Below are 14,393 nucleotides of genomic sequence, written 5' to 3' on the forward strand. Positions count from 1 at the left end.
ATGTTGCCCATTATTCTGAATCCCAGCTGTTGCAGTTGCCAAAGGACTCCAGAAACAGATCCTGCTAGTTCTAATCTGCATATAACCTAATCCATGACTGTTGGGTTGATGTCTTCCGGCTGGAAGCCTGAAAGCAAGATACGGAGAACCTTTACAGAGGAAAGCACCATCCCAGCAGAATGCACAGGATGATCACTCTGCCAGACCATCTTCCTTGTGATAGGTGCCATGAACTCTCTGAGAGTGTATATAAAGGGTAACATCACTCTGGGGCAAACATAACATCTGGGGGCAAAGACCAGAACTCTGCTTCCTAGCATCTAGGAAGATCTCAACCTCATTGATCCTGACCAGGGCCTGCTTTGTACTCTCTTTCTCTGTCAGGCCTTTAATCACAGAATACAGTTTAACGAAAGTCTTTTTACATTTCTCGTTTGTGGATTGCCTTTTTCCGCTAAATGGGATTGTGAGAACATCAACTATTCAGGCTTCCTAGAGAACTGGGTAGCTTGAAGGACTGAAAAGTTATCAAAGGATGGCAAAAACCTCAGCAAGTGTATAAAGTCTCTGTGAATTGTGAAGGCAACACCACTGAGGACAGGACCAAGTGCTCCCAGTTGCCCTGACACACCTGCCTTCTCAGTCCTGGGGGTAGCTGTGTCCTCCCAAAGAACAGAGCTGGGTGACAGAGGATACAGGAGTTCTTTCCTACTTCTACCCTCAACATCCTTAGTTATCCAGGGGCATGGGGCAGATTCTTCCTTTGGCTGCCTGTGGAGGCAGTTTACAAGAAGGACCCTGAGCCCAAATGAGATATATGAGATATAGTGGGAGGTCGAGTCAAAAACAATAAGCAAAAAACAAACAAACAAACAAAAAGTAGAGGGATAAAGACATGAGAAGGCAGATCAGAGAGGCCCAGGTATTAGCAAGCAAATAAAGCTAGAAGCAAAAGCAAGTAGGTGTATGAATAGGAAAAAGTTGGCATTCATCCAGGGGCTCACTTGGCCCTGAATTCAGGGCAAGTCTAAACTAGGACCAGTCCCAAGAGATGAGTATGCACCTTCCTGAAGCGTTGGGGTGGGGTCTAAAGAGGTAAGTCCCCAAATAATACCTTATCTATGGGAAACAGCATTGACTTTCAGAGAAAAGCTGAGGATGGCCAATGATACATCTACAAGGTATTGAAAACAATCTCAATCTGTCCCAATAAAGATACTGATGAGTCAAGTAGACATCACTGTAAACAACAGCCAAGTGGCTGGGCTAAGCAGCAACAGAAATGGTGAGAATAAATCCTTACAGGAGTCCCTGATTGATGAGCTGTATAGCCTTTGGCAGCAGGTAGACTGGGATAATCCTGAGAACCCCATCCATATTTGGGTGGGAGAGAGATTTGAATTCTAGTGCTTGGTTCCTGTGCACCTCCATGAATGGCACCATTAGAAATTCTGGAAAGCATCATCAAAATCATGAAATCTTCACCAGAGGCCAAACTAATAGGGGAGCTAAAGACTGAAGATCCTAGTATTTAGATTCCTCCTTCTGCCCTTCCTTCCTCTCTGTACCTTCTTTTTCCCAAACTCAACTTATGAACTCATTTACCTATCAGTGAGGTTGAGTATCTTTTCACATATATAGACAATTTGCATTTTCTCCTTGATGAATTACATTCTTTTTCCTTGGTTGCATTGGACTGTTTGTCATTTTCTTATCAATTGGTACTAACCCTTTGTAATATGCATTGCAAATGTTTTCTCCTATTGTCTGGAGTTTACTGATACAGTAATTTTTCATTTTTAATGTAGTTAATTTCTCAATCTTTTCCTTTGTGACTTTTGGATATTCTGTCTTTCTTGAAAAGGTCTCCCAAGGGTATAAAAATATTCTCAACATTTTTCATTTGTCATACTAACAAAAATTTAAAAATGATAACAACTCAGCATTGGTGGGAAGAGTTGGGAAATGGTATTGTCATACCCTACTAGTAAGGAATGTGAATTTTGACAGCCAATTTGGAAAGTAATCTGGCTATAACTAATGACATGTAAAAATGTACATTTCCTTTCTTTTAGCAAGATGTCCCACTTTGGGACATCTTTTCTACAAAAATAAAAAAAACTGGTTCACAAAAGTGTATGTACAAATATGTTAGGTTTGGGGCGCTTGGGTGGCTCAGTTGGTTGGGCATCTGCCTTCAGCTCAGGTCATGATCCCAGAGTCCTGGGATTCAGCCCCACATTGGGCTCTCCACTCAGAGGGGAGTGTGCTTCTCCTTCTCCCTCTGCCTGCCCCTCACCCTGCTTGTGCTCTCTCTTTCTCTCTCTCCTTCTAATAAATAAATGAAATCTGGGGAAAAAATTGTAAAACAAATGAACAAATAGGTTCATCAGCATTGTGTATAGGGCAAAAATGGGAAACAACTTGAATGTCAACCAGTAAGGCATAAGCTGAATGAATTGTATGGCAGAGTCAAACTATATAGTATATTCTACTGTTATTAACAGAATGATTTTGCAGAACTTAACGCCACAGATTGTGCACTTAAAAGTGGTTAAAATTATATTTGGCTAAAATTATATGTTTATTTTACTACAATAAGAAAAAGAAAAAAAAATGAATGACTTATTTCCAGTGTCCTGGAGAAATGGCCATGAAAAATTTTAAGAGAAAAATCCAAGTTTCATGTAAAGTGTGTATTTGTGTGTGTGCATGTTAATAGAAAAAGGTATGAAAGGATACAAACTAATTTTTTTTTTTTTTTTTTTTTATGATAGGCACACAGTGAGAGAGAGAGAGAGGCAGAGACACAGGCAGAGGGAGAAGCAGGCTCCATGCACCGGGAGCCCGATGTGGGATTCGATCCCGAGTCTCCAGGATCGCGCCCTTGGCCAAAGGCAGGCGCCAAACCGCTGCGCCACCCAGGGATCCCCCAATTTTTTTTTTTATTATTCATGAGAGATGCAGAGAGAGAGGCAGAGACACAGGCAGAGGGAGAAGTAGGCTCCACACTGGGAGCCCAATGTGGGACTCGATCCCAGAATTCCGGGATCATACCCTGAGTCAAAGGCAGATGCTCAACCACTCAACCGCTGAGCGACCCAGGGGTCCCCAAACTAAATTTTTCTGGTAAAAATTTTGTTTAATGTAATCTCTATACCCAACATGGGGTTCAAGTTCACAACCCTGAGATCAAGAGTTGCATGCTCCACTGACTAAGCCAGCCGCGCACCCCAGATATAAACTAAAATTATTAGTTATCTCGGGTAGTGTGAAGTATTTATTACTTGACTTGTAAGAAATAGCAGGAATTTAGAGCTCAGACCTAAGCTCAAGTCCCAGCTCCACTACCGAATTGATGTTTGAGCTGGATGACTCACGTGATAGCATCTTCATTTGTAAGGCAGGAAAAGAGGTAGTAACTGCTCTGTTAGAACTGTCGTGGGGCATAGATATTAGAACAGTGACGGCCACAATAAATTATATTGTCATCATATTATTGCCTCTTTTGGTGTTTTCATTATACTCTATCCATTCTTCTCTCCCTCATGAGTTTTATTGGGATTGTCAAAAGGTTTGATTAAGAATTAGGGGGGGAAAAGAGAAACAAAAACAAATTTCAAGAAGCCTAAAAATGAGGGAATTCACATTGTATATGTTTCAGATCCCACTAGAGCTAGCTTGTATCTGAGGCCATCTGAGATGTCTGAGCTTTGGCCCTAAAGGACTAGACCAATTGTGTAGACATCTGGTCTAGATTTCCTTCTTCTTGGCCTGTCATCACATAGAAGATACTCTTAAGATTCACAGCCTAGCAGCTTTCTTCTCATATCTCCACACCTTCTCTATTGCTCTTTGAAATACCTACTGTTATCTTCCTCTTTTCTCCAGCCCCATCAACAACTCTTTGCATGCTAAATGCTTTCTCTTAGTTACTGGAACTCTTTTCTTCACCAGCAAACTGATAAGACCTGGAGTTATTATATTTGCTATGTGAGTTACAAACACTAGTTTATCCAATCCCAACCTTGCCACTTTCATAGACTACTGACATATTAATATTCTTCATGTTGAGAAATCTGAATCCTTTAAGCAGTGATTTTTTCTTTGTGCTTTACAACATTTCACATTCAACAAATCTCATTAATATTAAATATGAAATAAACCAATAATTTCTCCTGGTTTATTTTACCCTTAAAGGCACTAATGTATGGAATCAGAAATCTCTTCTCAGACCAGGATGGCAATGAACTTCCCTGTCAGTAAAAGGTCCTCAATTTTATTATGATGCTTGCAATTAAAACAAAACTGTAGCTCTTTTCATTGATCCCAAGGATTTTACATGATCCCCAGGATTTCTCATTTCCCTATTTTCTTCTGCCATTCCCAATATTTATTCCTTCTTTATGTTTCCTATTTTTTGTCTTGCTCTTCTCTCCCCCTCTCCTCAAACATTCCTAATCAGCTTCTGTGTATCAGACACTAACAAAGCTTGAGCAAAACAGAACACCTTCTCATTGTCATGGAACTTACAAATTACAGCAATAAGTGCTGTAATTTCAAACAGCACTTAGTAGGAAACACATGACCCTGTGAGAAATCAGTGTAGGTGAAGGCTTCATCCAGGAAGTGGCAGCTGAGCTGAAGTGGAAGGATGAGTAGGAGTTAGCTAGGCATCTCCTCCCATTTAGAGCTCCAGGGTGGGCAGAGACCAGGACTACCATAGCCCCAGTCCCCAGGTCTGCCTACCAGGAGTGCTCATAAATATTTGTGGGAGTAAGAAACAATGCGAAAAACATACAATCAATGAAAATGTGTCTGCTTTACTTTGAAATTAATCAATAATGTAACTGTTACTAATCAAGAGAAATTCAAACTAAAAAAAAACAAAAAACAAAAAACAGGAGAAAGTGACATAAGATGAGCAGCCAAATCACACTCAAGATACGTAGGTATTTTAGTCTATATCTTAACAGCAATTAGAAGTCACTGAAGGGTTATTTTTTACAACTGATGTTTTTTTAAAAAAAATCTATTACGTTCTAAAGCTAAAGACTATTTGCATGATTTCATTTAATCCTTGAAGTAATCCTATGATAGTACTATTAATATGCCAATATTATAGACTGAGGACACGGAAATGCAGAGGCTGTTTGCTCAACACTGTTAAGAAGTGGCAGAGGCTTGACTCCAAAACCCCTTATTCGTAACCACTATATTACACATGCTACGAGCAAGAAAGACGTAGCTAAGCAAGTATGAACAGCTGATTCTAATCTCCTTGGCAGAAACAGCCCCGCTGTGGAGTTGGTAGCATAGGGGTATCAGGGTTTAATTAGCTAATCATTAAATTTAACTAATCCCCTTGTTCTGACTCTATATTAATCAAATAACCTTCTAATTATATTCTGGCTTCCCATATAGATTTTTCTGCTGGGAGATAATGCACTGACCAGCCTACACATGCAATTTGTTCCGGTTGGCAATTTTATTACTCATTGTGAGTTAATAAATTTGCATTCTGCTTAAAAAAAAAAAAAAGGTGAAATACATTAAAACAAGAAAAATTATGAAATAGTCTTATACAGTTGCTTTTCCGTGGTTATTTTAAGAATCAACAACAACAAATAAAAGCATACATGTTGTCTCTTTTGAGATTTAACCTTGCTGCCTGCTTTGAGTGACCATGGATGTGGTCCGAAAGTCTAGAGCTCATGAGTCCTTTCTTAACCTTCTTTGTCAAAGCCCCTAGCACAGCCCAAGTGCTGCCATTGTTTCCCAATGGCAAACTCCCACCTTTCCTCCCACTGCCGACAGGATTGTTCTTCAGAATTTAGCTAATTCTCTGAGCGTTAAAGCTGCTGGAAGCTGCTCCAAGGATGTGTGTGTGTGTGTGTGTGTGTGTGTGTGTGTGTGTGTCTCATTCATCTCCCCAGGGTAACGTGCATCCTATCAGGGCAGCAGATCGTTCCCTAGTATCATTCAAGTCGATGTCGATGCACTCGGGACCACTAGAACAGCAGCCCCTGTCAGACGTGGCCCAGTCTCAGCCCCTGGACCAGAGCAGGTGACACGGTGACACCTGCCCTCCTTTCCACTTGCGGGCTCCTTCCAAACGCAGACTCCATGAAATCCCTTCCTGACTCCCTACTCCTTGTGGGCTCAAGTGTTGTTGTGTTCTTCTTCTTCTTCTTTTTTTTTTTTTTCTTCTCTCCCTATAATTCCCTTCATGGGCAGAACTGGGACAAACGCAGGCGGATATTTTAAAGTGAAAGCTTCACGAAAGGCACCATTTCACCTTAGCAGGACATTTGCTTAATCCCTTACAAAGGCGAACATAAGGCTTTTCCCCTCAAGTAAAAAGTCTCCTGAACAGAGGATTGAAAGGACACCCTCCACATGGATTACTACCCCTTACAGACACAGGAAAGTCTGCAAGTGCAAGGTCAGCCTCGCAAAGGGCCTCCTTTCTTGGACCGAGAAGGCGGGGGCTGAAGGGGCCGGAGCGCGGGCCTCGCTGCCCGGGCAACAAAGGGCAAGGGCCTCTCTCGGAAACTTTAGCGCTGGGGTGGAAGTACGAGGGCAGTCGTTTACATCGGTGGCAGGCTCTGGTTATTCTGCTTTTCGGCCATTTTTCACCATCGAGGCATTAAGCAAGAAATCCGTAGCAACCCTCAGGACTTCCAGCCGCCAGCAGGAGTAAGGCCGTGCGAGGTAAGGCGCGCTGCCCAGCCAAGATGGCCACTCTCTCAGGGCCGAGGGCCCCTGGCTCCCCGCCGCCAGGACAGCTAAAGGCGGGGCGCCCGGAAAGACCCTCCCGGCAGAGCCTGAGGACAAAACCTCGGCCGATTCTCGCCGCCACCACCGGGGGACGCGGCCTCGCGGACAGATAGCCCGATCAACGGTCGGAAGGGAGGTGCCATGTCCCAGCAAGGGGAACGGGCCCATTAAGTCCTCCGCGCTTTTCCTCCCACTTCGGATCGGAAGGGTACAGGGGCCCCACCCACTCGCCTGTCCACTTAGCCCCTTGTAGGAAGTGCTCAGGGTAACTAAATACCCGCAGGAGGGTCGCGTTGCCTCCGCTCGCTCCCCCTGCCCCGCAGGGTGGTTCAGCCCGGGCTCCCCTGCCGCGCCCCGCCCCTTCTGCCTACCCCCGCGCGAGTGGCGCATTGGCGCGCGGCGCCGGGGGGCGGGGTCCGGGCCGGGCGCGCGCGGGCGCTGTGTATAAATACTGGGCCGCATCGCCCGCCGCCTCGTTTGCTCCGCGCCGCCCGCCCGAGCTAGGTAGGACGCCGTCTTCTGCTTGTGCATTTCGCAGTCGTCGCCTCGCCGCTCCCTTTTTTCTCAACGCCACTTACACTCACCGCTACGAACACCAACATGAACGGGCAGCTCAACGGCTTTCACGAGGCGTTCATCGAGGAGGGCACATTCCTCTTCACTTCAGAGTCTGTGGGGGAAGGCCACCCAGGTGAGGTGACGGGCCCTGGAGCGAAGTGAGGGGCGGGGCGTGGGCAGGGCAGGGCCGGGCCGGCCGGGCCCCGCAGGTGGCAGTGCCCACGCTGGTTGCCCTCGCCCGGCGGGCGGTGGGAAGAGCGGCGGCCGCGCGCTTTCCTCGTGGCGCCGCCGGTGCCGAGCGCGTGGCCGCCGCTCCCCTCCCCCTTCCTCTCTCCTCTCCTCTCCTCCCATCCGGCCGCGCGCCTCGGCATGCGGAAGATTCCAGAAAACGAGAAGGGCGGGGGCCGGGGCAGCTGTGCTCCACTCGGGGAGGGCACTATTTCCTCATCTCCGCCCTGCTGTCTGAAAGCCCTCGAGTGGGCAGCCGGCCCCGAGTGCTCGCGTCCGGGCCTCGGGAGCGCGCGCCCCGCATTGCAGCCGCAACCACGTGTTTGCCGCATGTGGCATCTGGGCTAGGGGGAGCCGTCTGGCTACCGGCGCGCTCGGGTGTGCGGACGAGGGGGCCCAGGCCACCGGATGGCTCCCGTTTCCGTTAATTCCTTGTTTTGGGCCATTACGGCTCCAGAAGACGGTGGCCGTGCCCTTCGGCAATATATGGCCTTGCCGTCAAGGTGACAGCCTCCAACTAAATATAGCGCAGGTTGGGGAAGGCCTTTCCTTATTTGGACCGCGTTTGAAGAGGATAGGAAGCATGAATTAAGCGTAAGCTATCCTTGCGTTGGATTTCCCTTTAAAGTCTTTGGTGCTTTACCGTTAGGCAAGGTTTTACCGAACAGTTCCTTCTCCGGGCTTTGTCCACTAGTCCGCCATTATGGAGATCAATTTACACGTGAACGAGTGAAGCTATTTCAAGGAACTTTGAATCTCAGCCTGAAAACATCATCTGATGAAGATCACTATTTAGCTCTATTGGTTCTGCCTTTTCTTAGGATAACCAGGATGACATAGTTATCTAGTCTAATGGTTTTAAGGATCCATTTCTGTATACTAAGTCTACTGTGCCTCTGATGAAATCCCACAAGCATCAACCTAGTGGTGTAGGAGAGGACAGACATCAAGATCCTGATTAGGGAAGGTCACGTGTTCTGGTGTGGGTTACCCACCTTCCCTCAGTGTTGAGAACTTCACACATATTTGACCCACCTTTTATTAATATAATCACTTAAGTCACAGGCATTTATAGCAGTTCATAAAATAAGCCTTGACCTTCTCACTTGAGTGCGATAAACATTTTGCTTTAGTTACGGATGGTTGTAGAAAATTCAGGAAAGTGGTAGCTCAGGGGGAGGTATTTCTGTTCTCTCACTTTTTAATGGCAATACAGTGGGGAAAGAAGGATTCAAAATACATTTGGATATTTTTCAGTTTGTTCAGCTCATGTTCCTGGACTATACCTCTGGCAAAATAAATTTTATTCCTTCTGTTTGTAAAGTGTCCTTCCATTGTTTTTAACTCTTCAATTGACATTATCTTTTGTTGCTCTGATTAGTGTTCCTTAGGATCAGGGAGAAATTGATAACAAGGAAAAAAAAGTTCAACTTTCTGGTTGGTTAGATTTATAATGAAGACTTTAAATTTGGGGGATAAAATGTAAGTATAATTGTCGTTGAAGAATAATACTGTAGAGTGAAATGTTTCCCAGCTTTGCTTTTGGATTTGAATATAAACTATTCTGCTTTAATTTGATTAATTTCAATTATGTGCCTGTACTTAGTTAACAGTGGAAATTGTATTGCCTGGGAACTTAATTTTTCAAAATGTTTGAAATACTTTAGAGATGGGATGAAGTCCTTCAAAGGGTTAAGGTGCATGTATCACAGGTTAAGTGTATTTTTTTTTAATTTTTTTTTTTTTTTTTATGATAGTCACACACGGGGGGAAAGAGAGAGAGAGAGAGGCAGAGACACAGGCAGAGGGAGAAGCAGGCTCCATGCACCGGGAGCCTGACGTGGGATTCGATCCCGGGTCTCCAGGATCGCGCCCTGGGCCAAAGGCAGGCGCCAAACCGCTGCGCCACGCAGGGATCCCCTCACAGGTTAAGTGTATTAAACGTGCTGGGCGTTCTGGCTAATCTGAGTTGGTGAGCTTGTGGTGCATCTATATTAAGACTGGTGTCAAGTTTTCAAGTAATATGCAGCATTATATCCAGCGTTTATTCTTAAGGCAAATGGTTTCTGGTAAAGCTCTGCTTTGATTAGACAGCAGTTAAGATCTCCGTACTTGAAATGCCATTGAATTGTACGATTGAAAATGGTTAAATTGGTAAACCTTACATTCTGTAGGTTTTACCACAATTTTTAAAAGCTCTCCCAAAGATCCGTACAGCAGTAATTATAAGACGGCATGACCTACTTCCATTGATAAGATAAAGAGATTGAGCCAGGAATTTTTTTTTTCCCCAGATAAGATTTGTGACCAGATCAGTGATGCTGTCCTTGATGCCCACCTTCAGCAGGACCCTGATGCCAAAGTGGCTTGTGGTAGGTTCTAAACACTGCTTATCAAGGTAACATCAAGAAAACTACTTTGTAAGAGTGACATCTGAGTGTGAACTTATCTTTTATTAGAAACTGTTGCTAAAACTGGAATGATCCTTCTTGCTGGGGAAATTACGTCCAGAGCTGCTGTTGACTACCAGAAAGTGGTTCGTGAAACCATTAAACACATTGGATATGATGATTCTTCTAAAGGTGTGTTTTAAGGAGTTGGCTTTTCTAAGCTCATTTTCCCAAATATTTTCAACCCTCTTTAGCTCTTAGTTCCTGCTAACCTGTAATTCCAGTTGTACAGTGTTATTATCCCTTTTGTTCCAGCCCTGTTCTCCTAAAGTTCTAAGTGTTGGTACAGGTTTCCACTCATCCAAAAATAGGACATTTCTTAAGAAATTTGTAGGCCGAAACAATGCAAAGCAAGGCTTCACTTTTTTACAATAGACATACGTTGTTAGTACATAGTTCTTTCATAAAAGCAAAAATCCTGCAGATTTTTTTTTTCAGTTAATGAAAACAAGTACTAGGGTAGGTCTTTTTGTTAAAATGAGCGAAACACTATTGAAAAGTGTGTGGGGGGGAGGGGGTATCTGTATTTGATTTCTTTAGTAGTAGTTAAAATTCCAGATACTTGTAAATAGAAGGCATAGGTATTGCCATGGGTCCTTTTTTTTTCTTTTTAAGGCATTGTTTTGTTTTTAGGGTTTGACTACAAGACCTGTAATGTGCTGGTAGCCTTGGAGCAACAGTCACCAGATATTGCTCAAGGTGTTCATCTTGACCGGAACGAGGAAGACATTGGTGCAGGGGACCAGGTACCTTGGTATAGAGTCTGTCTGCATCTCTTCTTCTATCATTAAATTCTGAAGCTTGGACTGATCACATTGGTGACTTTTTCCTTTTTTAGGGTTTGATGTTTGGTTATGCCACTGATGAAACTGAGGAATGTATGCCTTTAACTATTGTCTTAGCACACAAGCTTAATGCAAAACTGGCTGAACTACGCCGCAATGGTACTTTGCCTTGGTTACGCCCAGATTCTAAAACTCAAGTAAGTGATGATTATAAACCTGGATTGCATTGGCCCAGAACGTCAGTAAAGTTGTTTAAAGCTGAGAAAAGACAATATTTATCCTTTGTATTATAACTTAGCTTAGTCTTGGTTCTCTGTCCTAATAAATTGATGTTCTGGTCATGTGCTTTGCCTTCAAGGTGACTGTGCAGTACATGCAGGATCGAGGTGCTGTGCTTCCCATCAGAGTTCATACAATTGTTATATCTGTTCAGCATGATGAAGAGGTTTGTCTTGATGAGATGAGGGATGCCCTAAAGGAAAAAGTCATCAAAGCTGTTGTACCTGCAAAATATCTTGATGAGGATACAATCTATCATCTACAGCCAAGTGGCAGATTTGTTATTGGTGGGCCTCAGGTAAGGCTTTATAATACAATTCCATTTACTTTTTTTGAGTTCTGTAATGGTTACTTGCAGATTTGGCTACTATCACCTTTTTCTGGATTTTTATAAGTCTGCATGTGAATCTTCTGAGGATATTTGAGTGACAGAGAATAGGTGTTTAACAAACCCGACCTAGAACCATTTGTGGGAAAGCACTAGGTATAAAGTGACTTAAATCCTGTAATTTCAGGGTGATGCTGGTTTGACTGGCCGGAAGATCATTGTGGACACTTATGGCGGTTGGGGAGCTCATGGAGGTGGTGCCTTTTCAGGAAAGGATTATACCAAGGTGGACCGTTCAGCTGCTTACGCTGCTCGTTGGGTGGCAAAATCCCTCGTTAAAGGAGGTCTGTGCAGAAGGGTTCTTGTTCAGGTATATACTCTTTTATATAACTGGGAGTGACTAGAAAGGCATGCAAGTGGGAGGGCATTTAGCGTAGTATTTCTTTTTTAAATGCCAGCATATTACATAACTGTGTGGGTCTTTTAATCACTGACTCTTATGACATTTGAATCCTTTTAGGTCTCTTATGCTATTGGAGTTTCTCATCCATTGTCTATCTCCATTTTCCATTATGGCACCTCTCAGAAGAGTGAGAGAGAGTTATTAGAGATTGTGAAGAAGAATTTTGACCTCCGCCCTGGGGTCATTGTCAGGTAAAGATGGTAAAGCCTATTGCTAGTGAAAAATGAGGGTGTGGGTGCGTGTGTATATAGGAGATATATTCAAATCCAAGAAGGTGAAGGTGTGAAGACTCAAGTGGGGAAATGTTTTAATTCCTAGAACTGTTGATGTTATCTTTAAATTGCCTTTAGTAAAGGCTTATATTAAGAAAAATCTAAAATTAACAGTGTTCCATGGCTTAGACTAACCACCCTAAAAAGACAGTCTTCCACATATGATACGGGGATTTGTGCTTGTGTTATTTAAGAATGTGTATTTTACCTAAAAGAAATTAGTGTACAGTTAAGTGGGATATCGAGGCTGCTATAAAACTAAACAGGGTGTGGGCATGGGACCTTGGTAAGTATGCCATAATCTCAGATGAGCTTTTGATACTTGGAATTTCTCAGAATAATGACAAGTTTTCATATTTGTTGAGCCAAGGATGGAAAAACAAGAACTATAGTTACTAATAAGGACTGTGCGAGGAGTTTGGACACCAGGGAAGTAACAAACATTTCTGCCACAAACTTTTTTCCTAGCAAACCCCAGAGAACTGAACTCATTTGCCAGAACTCTTGAAAATGAGTCTTGCTGATTGTTTTGCTTTATTTTAATTGAATGCTACATATTAAGTTACGGACTTGTATATTCCAGGGATCTGGATCTGAAGAAGCCAATTTATCAGAGGACTGCAGCCTATGGCCACTTTGGTAGGGACAGCTTCCCATGGGAAGTACCCAAAAAGCTTAAATATTGAAAGTGTTAGCCTTTTTTCCCCAGACTTGTTGGCGTAGGCTACAGAGAAGCCTTCAAGCTCTGAGGGAAAGGGCCCTTCTTCCTAAATTTTCCTGTCCTCTTTCAGCTCCTGATCAGTTGCAGTCACTCTAGTCAATGACATGAATTTTAGCTTGTGTGGGGGACTGTAAGTTGGGCTTGCTATTCTGTCCCTAGGTGTTTTGTTCACCATTATAATGAATTTAGTGAGCATAGGTGATCCATGTAACTGCCTAGAAACAAACCAACAACACTGTAGTAAATAATGCTTTTTGAAATTGAACCTTTGTGCCCTATCACCCAACCTTCTAAAATCCTAATTGCATTGACTTCCCCACCAAATGCTGAAAATGTCCTGTAATGTGCACGTAAAGTACTTGTAGTTCCATTATAGCCTCTGTCTGGCAATGCCATAGCCCTGTCAGCATGAATTTGTAATGTCTTGAGCTCTATTATGAATGTGAAGCCTTCCCTTATCCTCCCTATAACTTGATCCATTTCTAATTATGTAGCTCTTTGTCAGGGAGTGTTCCCTATCCAATCATTCTTGCATGTAACGCAAGTTCCAGTTGGAGCTCTAGCCTGACATTAAAAAAAAAAAAAAAAAGGCAGTTACCATTAAACCATCTCCCTGGTGCTTATGCTCTTAATTGCCATCTCTTAAATAGCACCAAATCAAAATCTCTCCACTTTCCAGCTGTCTTTTGGAGGACGTACGTAATAAGGTTTTTACTTAGTAAACCAATCCTATGCATGGTTTCAGCACTAGCCAAACCACCAACTCCTAGCTCTAGAAAAACAGGCACTTGGCACCCTTGTGATGTCATACAGAGAAGTCACAGGGCAGTACCTGAGGGTCTGTAGGTTGCACACTTTGGTACCAGATAACTTTTTTTTTTTTTCTTTATAAGAAAGACTGAGTACTCCACACTGCACAATAATTCCTCCCAGGGTTTTAACTTTGTTTTATTTTCAAAACCAGGTCCAATGAGCTTTCTGAACAGCTGGTGTAGCTACAGAGAAACCAGCTTCCTTCAGAGAGCAGTGCTTTTGGCGGGGAGGAGGAAATCCCTTCATACTTGAACATTTTCTAATTGCTTATTTATTGTATTCTGGGGTATGGCGTAAGTACAGAGAAGCCATCACCTCAGATGGCAGCTTTTAAAAGATTTTTTTTTTTCCTCAACACCATGATTCCTTTAACAACATGTTTTCCAGCATTCCCAGGTAGGCCAAGGTGTCCTACAGAAAAACCTTGGGTTAGACCTACAGGGGGTCTGGCTGGTGTTAACAGAAGGGAGGGCAGAGCTGGTGCGGCTGGCCATGGAGAAAGCTGACTTGGCTGGTGTGGTACAGAGAAGCCAGCTTGTTTACATGCTTATTCCATGACTGCTTGCCCTAAGCAGAAAGTGCCTTTCAGGATCTATTTTTGGAGGTTTATTACGTATGTCTGGTTCTCAATTCCAACAGTTTAATGAAGATCTAAATAAAATGCTAGGTTCTACCTTAACTGTGTCCATTATTCTTTAAAAGTGTTTTGGTATGCA

General features: G+C 43.4%; 1 protein-coding gene across 1 annotated transcript; it reads left to right on the top strand.

Moving 5' to 3' along the window:
- The first annotated feature begins 7,181 nt into the window (after window positions 1-7,181).
- On the top strand, window positions 7,182-14,356 carry MAT2A (methionine adenosyltransferase 2A). Its single transcript, XM_025994422.2, has 9 exons — window positions 7,182-7,471; window positions 9,861-9,938; window positions 10,026-10,148; window positions 10,650-10,762; window positions 10,855-10,998; window positions 11,160-11,378; window positions 11,596-11,778; window positions 11,929-12,062; window positions 12,727-14,356. The coding sequence occupies exons 1-9, from the start codon at window positions 7,381-7,383 to the stop codon at window positions 12,827-12,829; spliced, it is 1,188 nt and encodes a 395-aa protein (XP_025850207.1). The 5' UTR covers window positions 7,182-7,380; the 3' UTR covers window positions 12,830-14,356.
- The last annotated feature ends 37 nt before the right edge of the window (window positions 14,357-14,393 follow it).

The sequence above is a fragment of the Vulpes vulpes genome, chromosome 8, assembly GCF_048418805.1.
Source record: "Vulpes vulpes isolate BD-2025 chromosome 8, VulVul3, whole genome shotgun sequence".
Lineage (NCBI taxonomy): Eukaryota > Metazoa > Chordata > Mammalia > Carnivora > Canidae > Vulpes > Vulpes vulpes.

Coding starts and splice junctions, on each gene's coding strand:
- MAT2A (XM_025994422.2), top strand. CDS start 7,381: ATGAACGGGCAGCTCAACGGCTTTCACGAGGCGTTCATCGAGGAGGGC. Junction 10,999..11,159: donor GCCCAGATTCTAAAACTCAA/GTAAGTGATGAT, acceptor TTTGCCTTCAAG/GTGACTGTGCAGTACATGCA. Junction 12,063..12,726: donor CGCCCTGGGGTCATTGTCAG/GTAAAGATGGTA, acceptor TGTATATTCCAG/GGATCTGGATCTGAAGAAGC.